At 36.5% G+C, this 17,213-nt stretch overlaps 1 protein-coding gene across 3 annotated transcripts in view; it reads left to right on the top strand.

Moving 5' to 3' along the window:
• The first annotated feature begins 492 nt into the window (after positions 1-492).
• The window catches only part of ZNF280D (zinc finger protein 280D), a 34,912-nt gene continuing 18,191 nt past the window's right edge, over positions 493-17,213 (top strand). For 2 of the 3 annotated variants that reach the window (XR_004081603.1, XM_005419668.3), the window contains exons 1-7: positions 563-707; positions 4,420-4,485; positions 4,591-4,961; positions 6,601-6,718; positions 12,641-12,750; positions 14,367-14,593; positions 16,608-16,765. Coding sequence is in view for 2 of the 3 variants with exons in the window: in XM_005419668.3 (XP_005419725.1) it covers positions 563-707; positions 4,420-4,485; positions 4,591-4,961; positions 6,601-6,718; positions 12,641-12,750; positions 14,367-14,593; positions 16,608-16,765 (1,195 nt within the window). In the remaining variant the exon portion in view is untranslated. Of the gene's footprint in view, positions 708-4,419; positions 4,486-4,590; positions 4,962-6,600; positions 6,719-12,640; positions 12,751-14,366; positions 14,594-16,607; positions 16,766-17,213 lie in introns of all 3 variants that reach the window. The other variant, XM_031055873.1, reaches the window with a different exon arrangement.

Below are 17,213 nucleotides of genomic sequence, written 5' to 3'. Positions count from 1 at the left end.
TAGGTTTTGTTGGAGTTTAAAGAAAATGTGACCTTAAGGGAAGCCTTGGCAAAGTCTTAGAAAATTTGGGAGGCTGTGACTTTGGGTGGGGTTTTGTTTTGTTTGTGTTGGGCTTTTTAAGATGCAAAGAGAATAAAGTTATAATCAGTGCTTCACTGACTCAGTTATGTCCTTTGTAGAAGGCCCTTGATGTTTCTTGTGAATCACTTACCTGGAATTTTTAAGAAGATACTTTTCACTGTGGTGTCAGAGGCTTCCTCTGATAGTTACTGGTGTTTTAGACAAAAATAGCTTAAATTCTGTGGAGGATATCTTTGGTCTTTTCTCTTTAATAGCAAAGATGAGCATCCAAGCAATTGTCAGAATGTGATGTGGCATCAATCTTTGAAGATCTCCTGTGTCAGATCCTGTTCAATCTATAAAGAACATGGAGGGAGGGAGACCTTTCTATGGGAATTATTGACAAGTACAGTATTCCTTATTGAGCAGTGAAGTATTTCATGAAAGTACTGAATGTTTTGATGTGTGTGTTTTTTGGTTTTGTTAACTATCTAGTCTCAAGATGGCAGAATTATTTATGGAATGTGAAGAAGAGGAGCTAGAACCCTGGCAAAAGAGAGTGAGAGAAGTGGAAGAGGATGATGAAGACGATGATGATGAGCCAATCTTTGTTGGGGAGATCTCCAGCTCAAAGCCAGCCACTACGTGTAAGACAACACTTTTCCATAATTTAAAACAGAACTTTAAAAGTATAGAAAGTTAAACTTAGTTTGGAAGTATAGAATTCTTAATAGAATAACTTAAGACATTCCACACCTTGAAGCTGTGTGTCTCTGTCTTACTGAAAATCAGAATTCTTAAGAAATTCTGTCTTAAATTAAATCTGTCCCAGGTTATGCACAGCTCTGGTTACTTCTAATGACATGTTACTTCTACTTAAATCTCTGAGGTCAAAATAAGGACATTTGAAGGTTTTAGCATTAGTGACAGAGTTTAAAAGCCCCTGTATACAGCGCTGAAATAATGCATGCAATTGCTTACAGTATAGTTAAAATTTAGTTATGTATTTGGAGTGTCTCCCTCCTAAAAGAATGTGCATGAATTTAGGTCTTCCTGTTACACACCTTTTTTTTTCCCTCCACCTCTCATTTCATTTATTGGTGAACATCATTCTGACAAAACCAAGGTAACTGTCTTCAGTGTCTATAATAAAAGCACAATCTGGAAAGTGACTAATATGAAAATACTGAAAGCCTGTCTGTGAAGTACGAGATTTTTATTGATAAATTTACCCATCCTTTGTGAAATATCGTTTTTTCATCAAGTTCCTTAGTTTTCTCCTAAATGGAGGTAGTGCAGGGAGTAAGGTTAGGTCATTGTGATGACAGGAGATGTTTCAGAATTTCATGTTTGTCCTATGCTTGGGGTTTGGCAGGTAAGTAAAGAATAACATTTTTTCTTGTTATTTTAATTAACTTTAGTAATGAAACTTTTTTTGTGTATCCATCTTGTAGTCAATTTTTAAGGGCTGTGACCTAAGGTCTCCCTAAGCAGTCACATATCCAGGACTTTGCCTGGTGAGGTTTATTCCTCATAGTTTCTGCCTTATTTCTACTAATGCTTGTAGCTAAGATTTCCATAGTAGTTTTCTGAAGGTGTAGAATTTGCAGTAAAGGATCTCAAGACAAAATGTTCCATGACGCTGTTTGTCACACTCTGCTGCATGGATTTCAGAGCTGTTACTACCTGTTCAGTCATTTTAGTTCACAATACTTTCATCTTGCATTTATCAGTTTTTTGCTCACTAGGATAGCAAGTTCAAGGTTTCTTTAAATATGAGAAGAATACAGAATCTGATAAGTACTCTCACCAGAAAATATTTTTTTAAGAGTGAATAAGACTATTTTAAAATTATTCTTAAGCTTTCTGCAGCTACAAACATATTGAATGTCTGAAAAATACCATTTTCTGAAAGGTCCAGAGACCTGTGGATTGCTGTTGGTCATTGGCAGTAGGTCATGGCATACAACAACTGTTAAGGCACTAGCTTGTGTTGGAACAACAAACACGCCAAGTTTGATTGCAGTTGTTGTAGCCTCCAAGTTTTTTTGTAGTGAAAGGATAGAAATAATTCAGGTGACAACTCTAATTTTGATATGATTCTGTGAACTTCAAGAACTTTGGTAAAAGATGGAGACTTAAAATGTTTGCTTCTTATTCTAGTGCTGTCCATACTCGGTCCTGACACAAATAAAATCACTTATGGTATGACTTGTTACTTTATCTTTTTTCCTTCCCTTTCCTCAACTTTTCTCTTTTTAATCTTCTACTTCACTATCAAAAACAGCTATGGAAGAATGACCTCAGTTCTTCTCTGGCTTGTAAGTAGTACTACCTGGCACTAGTCAGGCTTCAGTTTGTTATTGGTGATAGGCAAGATACCGTGAGCTCAGCTTTGCTTATCACTGTTTAATTTGCACCTGATCAGATGAAAAATTGATGACAAATAGAAACTCACATATAGGATATAATTTTTCTGGAAGGTGTGGTTTCTACGATGCATTGCATTTTCTTAGCCTTTTCCTGACAGTACAGTTACTAGTTCTTGTACGAACTGTGTGGAAAGCTTGAAGGAAATAGTAAATACCCCAACTTTGCCCTGCTGTCAGAGAGCTGTGTAGTATCAAGTGTCCCTTCTGATGTACTGGAAGGTTGTTTTGGCTGGGATGAAAAGTAGTTCACACTTTGTTTCCTTTACCTTTTTCTGCAACTGCTCATTTTTCCTACATTTACCGCTTGTTGTTCTTGCTTCCTGTTTCGCAGTGATACAGACCTGTAATTTGTTATTGTTTTAAAATGTTACTCTGCATGTCAGCATGCTTGTGCTTCAGTGCTGTTTTACCTAAACGGGACAATACTGCTTTGATGGAAGAGAGGAAAGTGCACTTCAAGTCTATGATGAATCAGTTGAGTCATGTAACTGTAGTTTATAATTTCAATTAACTGGCTTTCCGAAATGTTATTTTTAAAAGCAATAAAATCTACCTTTGTAATTTAGAATGTGTGCACATCAGATGTCTTGACTATGCTTTGTAAGACATAACTTTTATAAAAGTTTTTCTTTTGTAGATAGATGATGCTTTAGTTTAATTTCACTCTGGAATTCATGTATGAGGTATAGATTTGTTAATGCTCGCAAAATGTATGTATTCAGCTAAATGCCAAAATAATTTAATCCTGTTATGTTGAAGCAAAAATAGTGTTACCATTCCAGCACCAAATTTCGTCATATCTTAAAAAATGCAAACCTGCTTGAATATGTTCATTGCAGCTGCTTTTTTATTAGTGTGATCTAAATGCAGGTGGCAGGTTGAAAGCTGTGGTGTTCTGAGCTCTACTGGTGGTATTAGATATATTTATCGACTGGTGAAGTGTATACTAATGAGCCATTGTTGGTGAAAATAGCCTTAAAGTTATTAAACACAATGTGTAGATACTCTGAGATCTATTGTTTGTTAACCTGATGTCATTTGATCCTGGTTTGAGAAGTTACTTCAAGCCTTGTGGGTTAGATGTTAGAGAATCAATCTAATTTCCTATGCATATTTTCACAGGTCAGAGCAAGCAACTTGTCAGCAACACTAATGGAACTGAGAATCTGGGAGTAGAAGAATATTTTGATTTGATGAATACTTTCGTAACTTTCTGAAATTGTCAGAAATCCCAGACTAAGACTTAAAAGTTGGGGAGTATGAGTGGCATTAGTTAGGGAGTAAATGTAAATTAAGAAATTGCATGTGCTCCTGCTGAGCTAGAGTGTGGACACAGACTACCGTGTAGGATATGTAAGAAAATCAGTGCTCTTGTAATGCAATTCTAATACGACTCCTTTGGTTGCTCATCTGTTTATTTTCCTTTCACATTGGAAAACAGATATCATGAAGTCTAAAATCCACTTTGTAAGTGCTGTATTTGCTGTATATACAGAAGCAAATGATATCATTACTGGTTTAGAGAAAATGCTTACTTTAATGTAGGGCAGTTCTAGTATTTGGGAAACATTAGGTATATGTGAGAAAGAGATGTAAATGAATGCACTATAATCAGCAAATTTAAATGTTAATGCCATGTCCTTTTTTTGTTGTTGTTTGTATTCTTCCTATGTGTTAACCTGTCTCCAAGAGAATAAACATTAAGATTGTTAAATGAACTAACTTAACCAAAGAGGAGTGGAAGAACATATCATAATTTGTACAAATGACAGTTGGTTTTGCCAGGTTTTTGTTTTAGAAATAATATTTTAATTTATAAGCCAAATTCTAATTGGCATAATTAGTATATATAAATGCAGCTTTTAAATTTCAAGAGCAATGAAGCTATTAATTTATTTGCAATTAAGATAAATGTAACTTTTGACAGATATATTGAACAGAGTCAACCTCAGCTCACCACGAAGGGGGATACAGAATGGTGCACCCAGTAGAGGTACTTTATTGTCCTAATATGGTAATTACAAAAAAAATCCACAACACTTATGAAACATTTGATGGCAAAATTACATAAAGCTAACTTTGGAATCCTTTGCAACAGGTCCAGTCACTACATTCAAGTCTGAGAGTCAGCATTACATGCCGCCTGCCTCCAGCCCCGGAGCCGTGCCTGCCCCATCAGTCTTCCAGACTGTGCCCAGACCTGCCACCAGCTCGGTGGCACTTCAGCCTTTGGCTGGAGCAGTGAATGTTTCAGGAACTTCACAAACACTGCAGAGACCAGTTGCTGGATGTTTGTCAACACAGCAGGTGCCTGGGTCAAGTTCTGGACTAGCACAGCCTGTTAGCAGACCTGTAACCATTCCAGTGACAACACAGCCGGCATCAAGAAATATTACAGTTCCTGTAGTGGCTCAGCCTGTATCCAAGCCAGAGACTCCTGCAACAGCACAGCCTGTAATACTCAATCAGGTAAATTTTTATTCATTTAAAACGTAAAAGGTATGATTACTTTTGAATAAATTAATCAGTTCTGTCTATTCCAGGTTAGACTGACATGCTTTAGAAAGTAATGCATCCTTATCTGAGATATGCAGTGCAGATTCTGTGGTCTCTTAAAGCTTCCGCTGTTCGTTGAACTTTGTCTTTTTTTATTTTTTTTGCTTGCTGGATATGTTTAGTATATACTGGGGAGATGTATCCATGCCATCAAAATACCCAAACTATGATCTTGTTGAAAATTAAAATATTGGTAGGACATAAAACCAAAGAAACTACAGACTAGTAAGAGATGCAGTGTTTCTATGTCGCTGTTGTATTGGTCACATTTCAAATGTGAATGATGTGCGTAGGGCTCTGCGCTCCGTTTGCCACAGGTTTATCCCTTGAGCATTAGTTGTGCTTGAGCTGTGGCCTGCAGGCTGAGGTGCTTTGCTGTCCTTTCACTGGCTCTTCTGAAACTGTTGTGACTACAGTGACACCTTCCCTATTGTGTCTGCAGCTCATGTAGCTGTTAATTTTAGGAAGTACAGCGCAGAAATTCAGTAACTATTTCCTCAGCTACTCCCGAACATCTATCTTTAATTTGGTTAGAGTGGGTTAGATGACTCACCAGAGGAAGAGTGGCTCTTTATTCATGTCCTGAAGGGTCTTCATTTAAGGAGATGTACAATAAAAAGGCAGGGTTGGAAGCAGCATCTTCCTTTTTGTTCTGGTACTTAGGAGTCCTAAACCAATTATGATACCTGTTTATGGACTTGTGCTCCTTTAGATTTCTTTCCATTAAGTTTGGTTTACATGGTGGTAGTTAAAGATGTGGTAACTTGCACAGGGATGGTTTCAAATAAGTAGCAAAATTGTGAATGGGAATCAGTTTATGAACTTTTTTATTTTTTTCTCCAGCAAAATGTATTTTGGCCTTTGTCTCATGGATTTGCTGATGACAAGGTCTCTGTATTGTGTATTGGATGGTTTTTAAAATTTGTTTATTTTTTTATTTCAGGAAAATAGCCCTACTTTAATCAATTTTTTGTTTTGCAATACAGCTTGATGAAATGTAACCATTGAATTATTTCAGAGTTGAAATAATACTTTTTCATTTCTACCTTACTGTTGCTTTGAGAAGCTTCTACTTGCTACAAGATTGTACTACTTTTGAGTTCTGTTTTTTAATCTTTTGAAATGCAGCAAAATGTTATGCAGGAGTAACAAGCAAATGCTTGAGTTTAGGTTGAAGGAAGAAAGTATTTGGTTTTTTTTGAAAAACAATCAAGTATAATTTGAAACATCATCAGACTTTTTGGAACAAAAGCCTTTACAACTAGGAATTGAAACAGATTAGTGATGTTTCATTAAATGGTCTTTCTCAGGTCTTAGATTGTTTTTACTATTCTGAATACACAGCTATAGAAACTAACAAGCACTGATGAGAATTGCAACCTTATTAAAATGTCAAAAGATACTATTTGGGGAGATTGTAATGAACTTGATTTTCAGCTGAGCATTTTCTTTTAAGCAATCATATGTTTTTAAAATAAACCCTTTGAAGCCTGCAAGTAAAAAAATATATTAAACCTCAAACTTCTTTTCCCTCTTGAAAATATCTTATCAGGATTATATTATGGATTCTCTACCAGATGCACCAGATAATACATCTGGTATTCTGTTTGGTGTGAGACAGAACTCGGGAGTTCCACAGTACCAGACTGGGCCGGCAGTGAATGTAACAGGTGGGTATAACTGTAGTAGTTGATAAGAGAAACAACCAGCCTAATGTCATTTAACTCTAGTGCAGATGTGTGGGTTATAACTTTAAATACCATTTCTAGAATATAGTATAACTCCTTTTTTTCTTCCCCCTGTACATAACACTGTATGATGTTTAATGAAATAAGCTTTGGGGTCTTGTGTTGTCAGACTTTGCTTTTCAATGCATTAGGCTGACTATAAAATCAACTAATGTCTTCTTATAATGCTCATTTAGATGGGAAAAAGCATTGTCAGATCCACTGTATCTTTATTGACAGGTAAAGGTTTGTTTTCAGTATACTCATCACTCTTTGGCCTGTGGGAATAGGAAAAGACTGTTAACAAAAGGGGAGCTGTGAACAGCACCTGGAGAACTGAGTCTGGATGGATTCTCTGTAATGATGATCTTTGTTTTCTGACTGCTGTATGCTGGAGTTGAAGTAGATGGGATCAAAAGGATCATTCCTGAAAAGGAGAGGAAGGGAGAGAGTATGTAATTTGACAACAAAACCCTTTTTTTCAAACTCCACCCACTTGGAGGAATGAGAAGTTGCTGTGACCCAAAAACCTGTCATGTGGAGTTGACTGGAGTGCATCCATGAATCCATAGCTCCAGATTAAAGGGAGGAGTTGGTGCAGGACACTGCACTAAGAGGCCTGAAGCAATTTGCCTATCATGTGCTTATTCTGGTATCACAGTACATTTGGTGCTTTTATTCTAGCTTACTATTTCTGATGTCTTTTCCCATCATTTATAAAATCAGGCCCAGCCAGCAGGGATGCACAGAGCAGCATTGAGGTGTTTTCAGTGGTGGTGTGGGTTCAGAAACCTGTCAGCAAGGTGGTGCTGCAGCCAGTGTACTTTGCTCCTTCTTTGCCATCATGGATGTGGTACACAGGAATATTGTGTGTATGAGCACAGCCAACTCCTGGATAATAGCTACTGAGTGTTCACTAATAGCACAAAGTGACCAATAAATAATTGTTTGGCTACTGCTTTTCCCTGCTGTCCTGAGTACTTGGGAGTCCCTGTGACCTGCTGTGTAGAGAACTGGACAGACTAGACTGGAATATGGTTAATTCAAGGAATTCTGGTGTCCACACTCCAGCTGAGAGAGGCACTTTCATGATTAGAGGTGTCAATCTGATTTATACCAGCAAGATATTAAATAATACTTGGTGCGATTCGTTTTCAAAGTAGGCCTAATTTTTTTTTGTGGACAAACAACAGAAGTAAAATGCAAACCTGCATTTTTATATTATTATAGTTCTTCTGAAAGCGAATTTACTAGTCAGAGTTGTATAGATAACACTACGCACCTTTATAAATATGTAAAAGAGTCTTCAAAATTATTATCACAGATGTGTTAAGCTTTTAAAATTGGAATTATGAAGAGTACTTTTAACATAAAAATAGTCCTTGTTTCCAAATAGGGTTTTCTGCAGTCAAATGAAGTACTTCACTGAAGATCCTTGTAAACTCAGTCAGACCTTGTGTCTTTTCCCTAGCCCTCATTGCAGAGCTGCACATAGTTTAATTCCCAGCAGCAGCAGTTGCTGCTGTAGGTTGATGGCTGGATGCTCCAATAGCCTCAGGTGATACAGATGAATGCTAAGGCCATACCAGCTCTATGGAATCCTTTGCTGAGCAGGACTTGTGTCCATGTGAGCAGCTCATGCACTGAACACACTGAGTGTAAGTAAATTAAACCCCCCAGGAAGTAGTACCATCTAATTAATAACCTTATCATTTTGTGAATGTGTGAATGAATGAACCTTTGGCAAACAATGCTTAGAGCAACACATTTGAGCTTAATATATTTATATAAAAAAGAAGGAAAGGTATACTACATAAAAGAATGTTAGGATGTTTAAGTATCTCTATATTGAGTGAATTATGTTTTCCCACGTTTGAGGCACAGTGTGGCAAATTCTCCAAGATGTTCATCAGCATTCCCTGCTGGGAGTCTGCCTATGTGCATTGAATGGGGAGATTCTCCAGACTGTTGGCCAAGTTTAGATAGTTCCCACTGAGTATACAGAACTATAGGTGCCAGAGGGCTATTTTGTTTCTTCTCAGATGTTTGAATAATTAGTTGTGACACAAAGTATCTACTTGTTGAGCTTCTTGTTACACCCTGAGAAATCATTGGAGCAGCTCTGTCATTGTAGGGGGGGATATACCAGAATGTCCTTAGCTTAGATCACTGTGTCCAGAACTGAAGCCTTTGACATATTTTATTATAGTCTTAAGGCTGTTTGCAGTCTGTCATTGTGAGAGGTTTACAAGACCTGTGCTGGCACTTCAGACTCCTTGGTTTGTGGCTGTGTCTTTCAGGTCTGCTTGAGGCCTGATCTCTGTATTGAGTTCATATCATTAAGGGTAATCTTACAGTGACAGGAACATGGGTTTCTGACCAGGTGGAGCTGAGTGTTTATGGGCATGTTAATCAGCCACTGAACCTTCCAATTTCAAAGTTGTTGTTGGATTTTTTTGTTGTGGGTGTTTTAGGAGTTTTTTTTGGTGGGGCTTTTTGGTTTAGTTTTTTGTGGATTTGTTGTTAGGTTTTGTTGTTGTTGGGGGTTTTTGTTTGGGTTTTTTTTTGTGTGTGTGTTTTTTGTTTTGTTGTGGGTTTTTCTGTTTTGATGGTTTTCTGGGGTTTTTTTGTTTGTTAGTTTTTACTAATTTTCTTGAGAAGAAATACTGCAAACTGTAAGGACATGTGATGTTCTTTCAGTAGAAGAGAGCAGATAGATGTGCTGTGGTTGGTCATTAGAAGTTACAACACTTTTCACTTTGCATGCAAACTGAAGTTTACAGTTATATAAGAAACTAAAACAGCATTAACACAGAACCAGAAAGAAAGGAGGGGTGTTTTCCATCAGAAGCACAGAGCTTGTTCCAGATAGCAGGCATTGCAGAAACCAGCTGCTTAGCTTAGCTTCGTTACTGTGAACTCACCTTGTCTCACATTAGAGTGGGTCAAGATGTGAAAAGTAGGCCAAATGAATTCAGGTGGCCACAGTATGATTTACTGGGGTTTCAGAGGTGGGTCTGTATCTCTTGCATTTACCCTTTCCTGCTTCACTGGTCTGGGCCTGCAGTCTGAGTTGGATATTTTCTTAACTTCAGTATGGCATATTAATTTAGGAAAATATTTAAACTGCTTTGTGTGGACTCTAAATTGCAGTTATCACTAATGCGTTCTAATTACTATGGGAAAAAACTGAGGATCTTTTAATTAAAGTACTGTAGGTCTAAATGAGAGTGGTTTTGTATCTAAACCTCCTGCTACTTCTGAAGGTCACAGTGTAACTCCAAAACAGGCCAGGCTTACTGAGGTCGATGCTAGAAGCAACTTGTCTGTTTCACCTACAGGTAGCTGTCCAACAGTTGCACAGGCACAAAATGGATCTTCAAACAGCAGGAAGTTGGAATGATCTAGCTGGCAGTCCTGCCTCTGTGTCATGGAAAAACCTAACACATCTGTAGTGTTTCAGTTGGTCAGTGTTTTTAATGCTCTTAAGGCAGTGTAAGTAAGTAACTGTTCTTATGCTGTAAAGTAAAAATAGCTATTCTATGCAAGGGTTTATATACATTTACAAATTAATTTACCTGAGGTTATTACCTATTCAAATTTAGACCTTCATTGTTTAGTAGGTAGGTTTGAATTCTGTAGAGCAGTAATTAGTCATTCAGAGACAGATGATAAAAATAAATGCCCCTGACCTCATTCTCTTAGTTGATTTCCTATGTCAAAGAAGAGAGTAGGGGGTTGAAACTTCAAAACACAACCAACCAGAAAATCAAGATTGAAAGAATTCTTGACTTATAGAATTCTATGACTGCTGAATTTATGAACTAGTTCTGATTAGATGAAGGAAAAAAAACATTTTAGCAATGCCAGGCAAGGCTGTAACAAATTAGATTGTGGAATCCCCATCCTTGGAGATACTCAGAAGTTGACTGAACTCTTATGCTCTGAGCATAAGATTAGACTTGCTTTGACTGGGAAGTTGCAGAAAACCACCTCCAAAGGTCCAACCGAAATTATTTTGTGATTCTGTGCTTTGACTAATTATTGCAAAATATGTTGTGCAGTTCCCCCCCCCCTTTTTTTTTCAGCAGTGTTTCTGATATAGTTTGAAATAGTAGTGGGAGGGGAGATGGTCTATTTCAAAGAAATGATGTTATTGGAAAGATTTTTTCCTTCCCTGCAAGAAGAGAGCTGGTTTGGCTGTTTCAGAGTATTAGCTATTAGGTGCATTTTTGTCCTGAGCCAAAAAGTGCTTTCTAGTGATTGCAATAGGCCAGCATTTATTCTTGACTTTTGAGACATTTCCAAGACATCTTCTCTCCTATAATGTTGAAGTGATTGTCTGAAATAATTTCAGATTTGAGTTTTTTGCATTTCTTATTTAGAGTTTGTTTGCTCTTTCCAACTACCAGAAGGACGTGGCTATAACATGAACATTTCAGGAAAAAAATTTCCTCCACCTTCTTTCAGGTGAAATAGATATTGTGCTGCAGCCTATAATAAAAAAAGATAACTGAAGGATCTTGCTAAATTCAGTAAAAAAAGAAGTAGATCATATTCACTGAGAAGCTTATTTTGCTGAGTTTGTGTCTAAGCCATCCCATGCTGGCATAGCAATTTCTAATCTGTCACAGAATCCAGCACTGAAGCACTGCAGAACACAAGGTTTTGCTGCAGAACTGGCTTTCTTCAACTCAGTTTGCACTTAGCTGTGATGTGTCCAAATGTTTTACCAACTGTAAGATGAAGACTTGCAGCACTGTTTGTGGTACATCTTTTACATGGCCATCCACTCATGTGAAGGACTTTCTGCTTAGCAGTGGTTTTTAGCAAAACTGTTACCTTAAGGAAAATTACTGTTTATTTATGGTCTAGGCATGGTCATCTCTTAACTCATACACCTGTTCATTCCCTTGTATTTGTTTTTGGTTTTATTACATCTTTTCATAGTCCTGGCAGGGAGCAGTTGACTCTACTGTTAAGATGTTGTTTCCTGTGTTTAGCTTCTAAACTGCTTACTTAGTATGGAGTCCTTCAAATCTGTGAATGAATTGAAAATGCAAGAGAGTTTCATCTGGAAAAGTAGCTCTTGCTCTCATGTTTTTTGACAGTTTGGAGAAAACTCAAAGCTTAAAGTTTAAACTAATGCAAAGCTTTAATACCTCTTTTTGCTCAAAAGGTATTAATCATTTATGTTGATAAAAGAAGCATTATTTCCTTTAATTACTGGGAGTAATTATTAATTTAGAGGATTTATTCTCTAGATTCTCCAGAGACACCTTTGCTTAACAGAAATAATGCATTTGAATAAGCCAAGATTCCAGCAAATCTCCAGAGAGAAATAGTCTCATCATTGAGAACCAAATGGTGAAATTCCTTTCCAAAACCTTTCACCAAAGGGTGAAATTCCTTGCTAAACTAATAGGATTTTTTCTGAACCCTATTGTGATGATGATCAGGCTGTGGCAGAAAACAGGCTTTACATGTTCATTTGAAAAGTTTGTGAAAAAAACCCATCAAAAATCCATCCTATCCAGGATGGGGTGGGCTGGTAGTGCACAGAAGAAATGCTTTCTCCTTATCATACTGCCTTCATCTCCTCACATGTTTTTTCCTTGTTTGTTGATAAGATTTTGTAAAATGTGTTTATCAGTCTATGTCAAATGGAGCAAACTCCAAGTCAGTCTGGGAAAAAGGAAGAATAGTTAAAAGATGCTTGTAAAGCCTTGCTTACGGTTACTACAGCTTCATTGTTGGTAGTAGTTTTCATTTGAAATAGCACATTTTACTAGAATACTGCCACTACTACTAAATTGAGTATTCTATTTGTGAATTCTGAGTCTTTTTATGTTTTAAATTTTACAGGGACAAATGCTGCATCCAGCACCATTAAAAATGGAGGACCTTTTCCACGAGCTTGTCCAAAATGTAATATACATTTCAATCTTATGGATCCTCTAAAAAATCACATGAAGGTAAAATATTTTGGGGCTGGTAAGCATTAGAACAAACTTTGTGGGCTTCTCTTTGGTTATGGAAGAGTGTCATGGTTTGATAGGAAGCTAGTTTAGCTTCTGTCTGCTATCAACCAGAGCCAAATGCTCAAAGTGCTGCAGTCATGGAGAGCAAGACAGGAGCAGGGGAGCTCCAAATCTTGCTACTTTTTGCATCATGTTTTCAATGTACTGAAGGTGCCTATGAGAGTAGGCAGCCAGGTGATCCACATCTGTCTAAGATTGCAGCTGACACAAATATGACAATGTAAACTTACTGTTTTATCTTGATGTATCAAGATTTTATCTTGGTACAGCAAGATAAAAATACTTGATACTTAATAGATAAAGGAGTTTCTAAGCTGTGAGGAAGAATTTCATTTGTAGTTCATACTCAAACACTGCGGTAAACAAAACTCTCAGAAACTGAGCATCACTTAATTTGATTGTGAAACTACTTACTACTATTTCTGGAAACATTGTTTCCTGGAAAATATTTATCATTTGGCAAAGATCCTCACGATTCTCAGGCATATGTATTTCATTTCAGGGACAGAGGAATGGCTTTGCAGTCTGTATACAACGTGAATATCCAAAACAAAAAGGAGTATCAGCTACTGTATAAGACAAATTTGTGAGGATCTGAGTTACTGTTCTCACAGATGGTTCTGATTCACAGGGTTACAATACCCTAAACAGTAATTGCTGTCTCCTTCAGTTCTGAAACGTAATTAAGAAATACAGATAGCAGTGGAAAAAACCCCAAGGGTTTTAACTTTTTCAAATCATTGTTTGCACAGAATAGCTTTTGCACTGAGTACATCAACTGAATGAAGGAACCATTGAAGAAGTGTGTTTACTTAGGATACTGAGTTACAGTTCCACAGCAGGAAATTGCTCCTTACTAGTAAGCTTAGGGAAAGTAGTCCTGCATGGTTAGAACCATTATTTAGCAGGAGAGAAATTTGTCCTCTGAAACATTCTAATTTTGTTGGAAACTTCATAGCATCTTCTTTATGGAGTATGCTGTACTTTTTAAGTCATAAGTTTCATGAAATGGCTCTTGGGCTAAGCATTTTTTACGTATACTTCAACATAAAGAAGCTTGAACAATGTCTATTATGTGACTCAGAATTCTGAATTTTTTAGTAATGCTGGAAAGAACTTTTGAAGGTTTCAACATACATTCTTCCCTAAGAAACAAAGGACAAAACTTCCCATTAAGTTCTCAATAGACTTATGCTTGTCTGCAAAACACTTGCATGAAAGCTGCTTTTTTCTTCCATTTTATTAAATGTAAATGAAATAGATTTTTTTTGCAAGAATAAGGCAACAGTAGTATTGTTTTCTTGATTAAATTTATCTTACTTGAACCTATGGGAATCTTCTTCAGTTTTATTTATATAGTGTTTTATTACTTAAACACTAGTTAAACACTGTTCAAAATTGAGTATTGTAAGTTTGTCAGTGTGTCAGAGAATTAAGCTTTGTGTCTCTCATTAGTGCCTTCAGTTTTTAAAATGCTGTTGTCATCGATGCAGTTTTGAGACTGATACCTTTGTTTCTGTGTCTCATCTCTTCTCCCTGTTTGCATTCAGTATTGCTGCCCAGATATGGTAAATAACTTTTTCTCGGAAGTGGTCAAAACAGAATGTGTGAGCACAAGCAAGACCATGGAATGTGAGAAAGGAAAGCTGATTATGTTAGTTAACGACTTTTATTATGGGAAGGATGAAGGTGACCTCCAGCAGGTACAACAGGAGCAGAAGACTCATACGACATTTAAATGCGTCAGTTGTTGCAAAGTTCTTAAAAATAACATAAGGTATTTGAACTCATTTCCTTAATTATTTGTTAATCACTTACAGTCCATAGTAGTCTCATGTATTAAAATTTTGTGTTTCTGGAGTGTAGAGTTCCTTTCATACTGAAAACTGATAATATTGGGTGACTAAACAGAAATTGAATTAATTTTTACCTTGCATGTATGTCCATAACTGGGAACTTTTTACAGAGTATGAATTTTAGTGGTGTCTAACGTAAACATAGAGTTTTGATAAGAGCAGTTGTAGGACTTTGGGGTTAGAAAGGGCAACACAAAGGATTTTACAGTTTGCCATCTGGATTGATGGCAGTATTGGTAGATGCGAGTGTTAATTCCCTTTAGGGACACACAATGACTAATAGTCAGTAGTTCACTTATGTAACATCTGTTATTTTGTTGGAGTAATTTTACTTCCAAATGCTGATAAAACCCCAGTAAGCTGTTTTAGTAGGTAGACAAGTTTGTGTCATCGTTCCTTTGGAAGTTAAGGTCACTGAACTTTTTTACATGCACTCTTCAACGGAAGCTGAAGTAGCAGAATGTAAAATTGAAAAATGGACTGTTGTTTCAAAGGGCACAGTCTGCAAGTTAAAGTGAGCAGGTTTATGCTAACATTAGACACATATTATTGAAAAAAACAAGTTTTCTGTAATTAAAACAATGACATTTGCTATTAATCATTAAATAGGCACTATTTTATACTCAGCATTATATTGTAAGCAATTGGTGCTGTGGTGCCTATGTGTTCCACAGCAAGTCCTTAAAAATGTACAAGCTTTTTTTTTTTTTAATTTATTTCTGTAGCATTGACTTTTACCGTATTAATTTTGACTGTAACTTAAAAATTTTTATTCCGAGGTCTATTTTGCACCTTTATTTATAGTGGACAAAATTAACACATCTTACCATCCTAATTAAAGTATAACTTTTTTCACTTAAGTTCAGAAAAGCAGAAAGTGATTCATCATGGTAATCCCCTGCTTTCTTCAAAGGATTTGTTGTTGGATCTACCATCGCAATAATTTTCTGTTAAGGCATTATGCAGTAATAGTATCAGTTTCTTTTGTCTGCTTAGAAACCTGGAGAGACTCAGTTGGCTTTTTCTGGTTTTCTTGTTTCTGTTTTTTAAGCAACTGCATGACAGTATGAGCATGAGCTCAAGAGACTATGCTCCTTGCTCATTTGTTTTTTTCCAGTTCCAAGGTCTGCATTCCTTTTGTGAGTGTGACTTACATGTAATAGTTCCTCTGGCTGTACTGAAATAAAGTGCATTCCAAACAGGAGTTTTGGAAGTTGAACTGTAGTGGGTTTGCAGGTAACCTGTCCTTGTGCTGCTCCGCCAGTAACAGTGATCTGCTGATCCTGCCGTGAGTGCCTGGACTTCCTAGCCAGAATAGGTTCCGACAGATGGACAGATATATGAGGAAAAGTTATTTTAAATAGTACCTTACCAGTTTCTCCCACTGTTAATGTTGGCTGCACAGTGGTGGTTTTGATGACTGTCCTTCATAATTCAAGGTCAGCCCTAAATGCTTTAGACAAGGAACATTCCTGGAACTCCTGCCGTGGTTTCACATCAAGCTGTCATGTCCAAATTGCAGATACATCCTTGCTATTTAATACTTTTCAGCCGACCTAAAGTTAAACGTGTTTCAGAATGGAGCTTTGAGATTGCTGATGGTGAATAAAGTGTGAACAGTTGATGTGTTCTTGTTGTCTTTACTTATTTCCTTATATTTCAAGGCAAGAATTTTGTCTAAGCAAACATGAGAAATGTAATAGATTTAGTCTTAGAACATGTTTTAGATTTCATGTGTGTTCCTTAAAGTTAAGAATTCTAGTCAGCTTTAAGTTTGTTGCCTATTTTTTTAGCAAACACTTAGTACTTAATTTTTTTTTTAATTGAGAAGTCCTTACAGAGTAAAATTTCTAAAGAATCCTTTATATCTTGCATATGATATGTATAGGGAATGTTCAAATGTAGTTTTTTGCACCTGTTCACTATAATTTAAAGGTTTATGAACCACATGAAACATCACTTGGAACTTGAGAAGCAAAGCAATGAAAGCTGGGAAAGCCACACCACGTGCCAGCACTGTTACCGACAGTTCCCCACGCCGTTCCAGCTGCAGTGCCACATCGAGAGTACACACACGCCTTACGAGTCATCCAGTGAGTTGAATTTTTTTCTTAGCCAAAATTTTTAGAAATTTCCCAACTTTTATTTCCTGGATTGTAATTTCAGAATAAATCTATTGTTATCCAAGTACAATAATCTTGAGATCTAATATGAAAAAAAACCAGAAACAAAGCACTTTTTTTTTCTTTTGAGAGCAATATATATATATATATGCAAAAAAGTATTTTTAAAAGCCTTTGTTTTTTTCCTTGCATTTGTTTGTTTATTTATATATTTTGAATTGAAAGCTTGACTTTAAGACCTCAGGTTTAAGGCCCTTGCCTTCCTGGCTTTCTGAAACTGTACAGGGAATTTCTTCTAAAGAGTGGAATAATCATTAGATTTCTTTACCTTTAATGATATATACATATAATGTATGTGTGTATATATTTATATATATATATGTATTATAATTTATGCACATACAACACCTATAAAATT

Source organism: Geospiza fortis, unplaced genomic scaffold (assembly GCF_000277835.1).
Source record: "Geospiza fortis unplaced genomic scaffold, GeoFor_1.0 scaffold171, whole genome shotgun sequence".
NCBI lineage: Eukaryota > Metazoa > Chordata > Aves > Passeriformes > Thraupidae > Geospiza > Geospiza fortis.
Note: the sequence above shows the minus strand (reverse complement) of the source record. Positions and strands in the feature narration are given on the sequence as shown.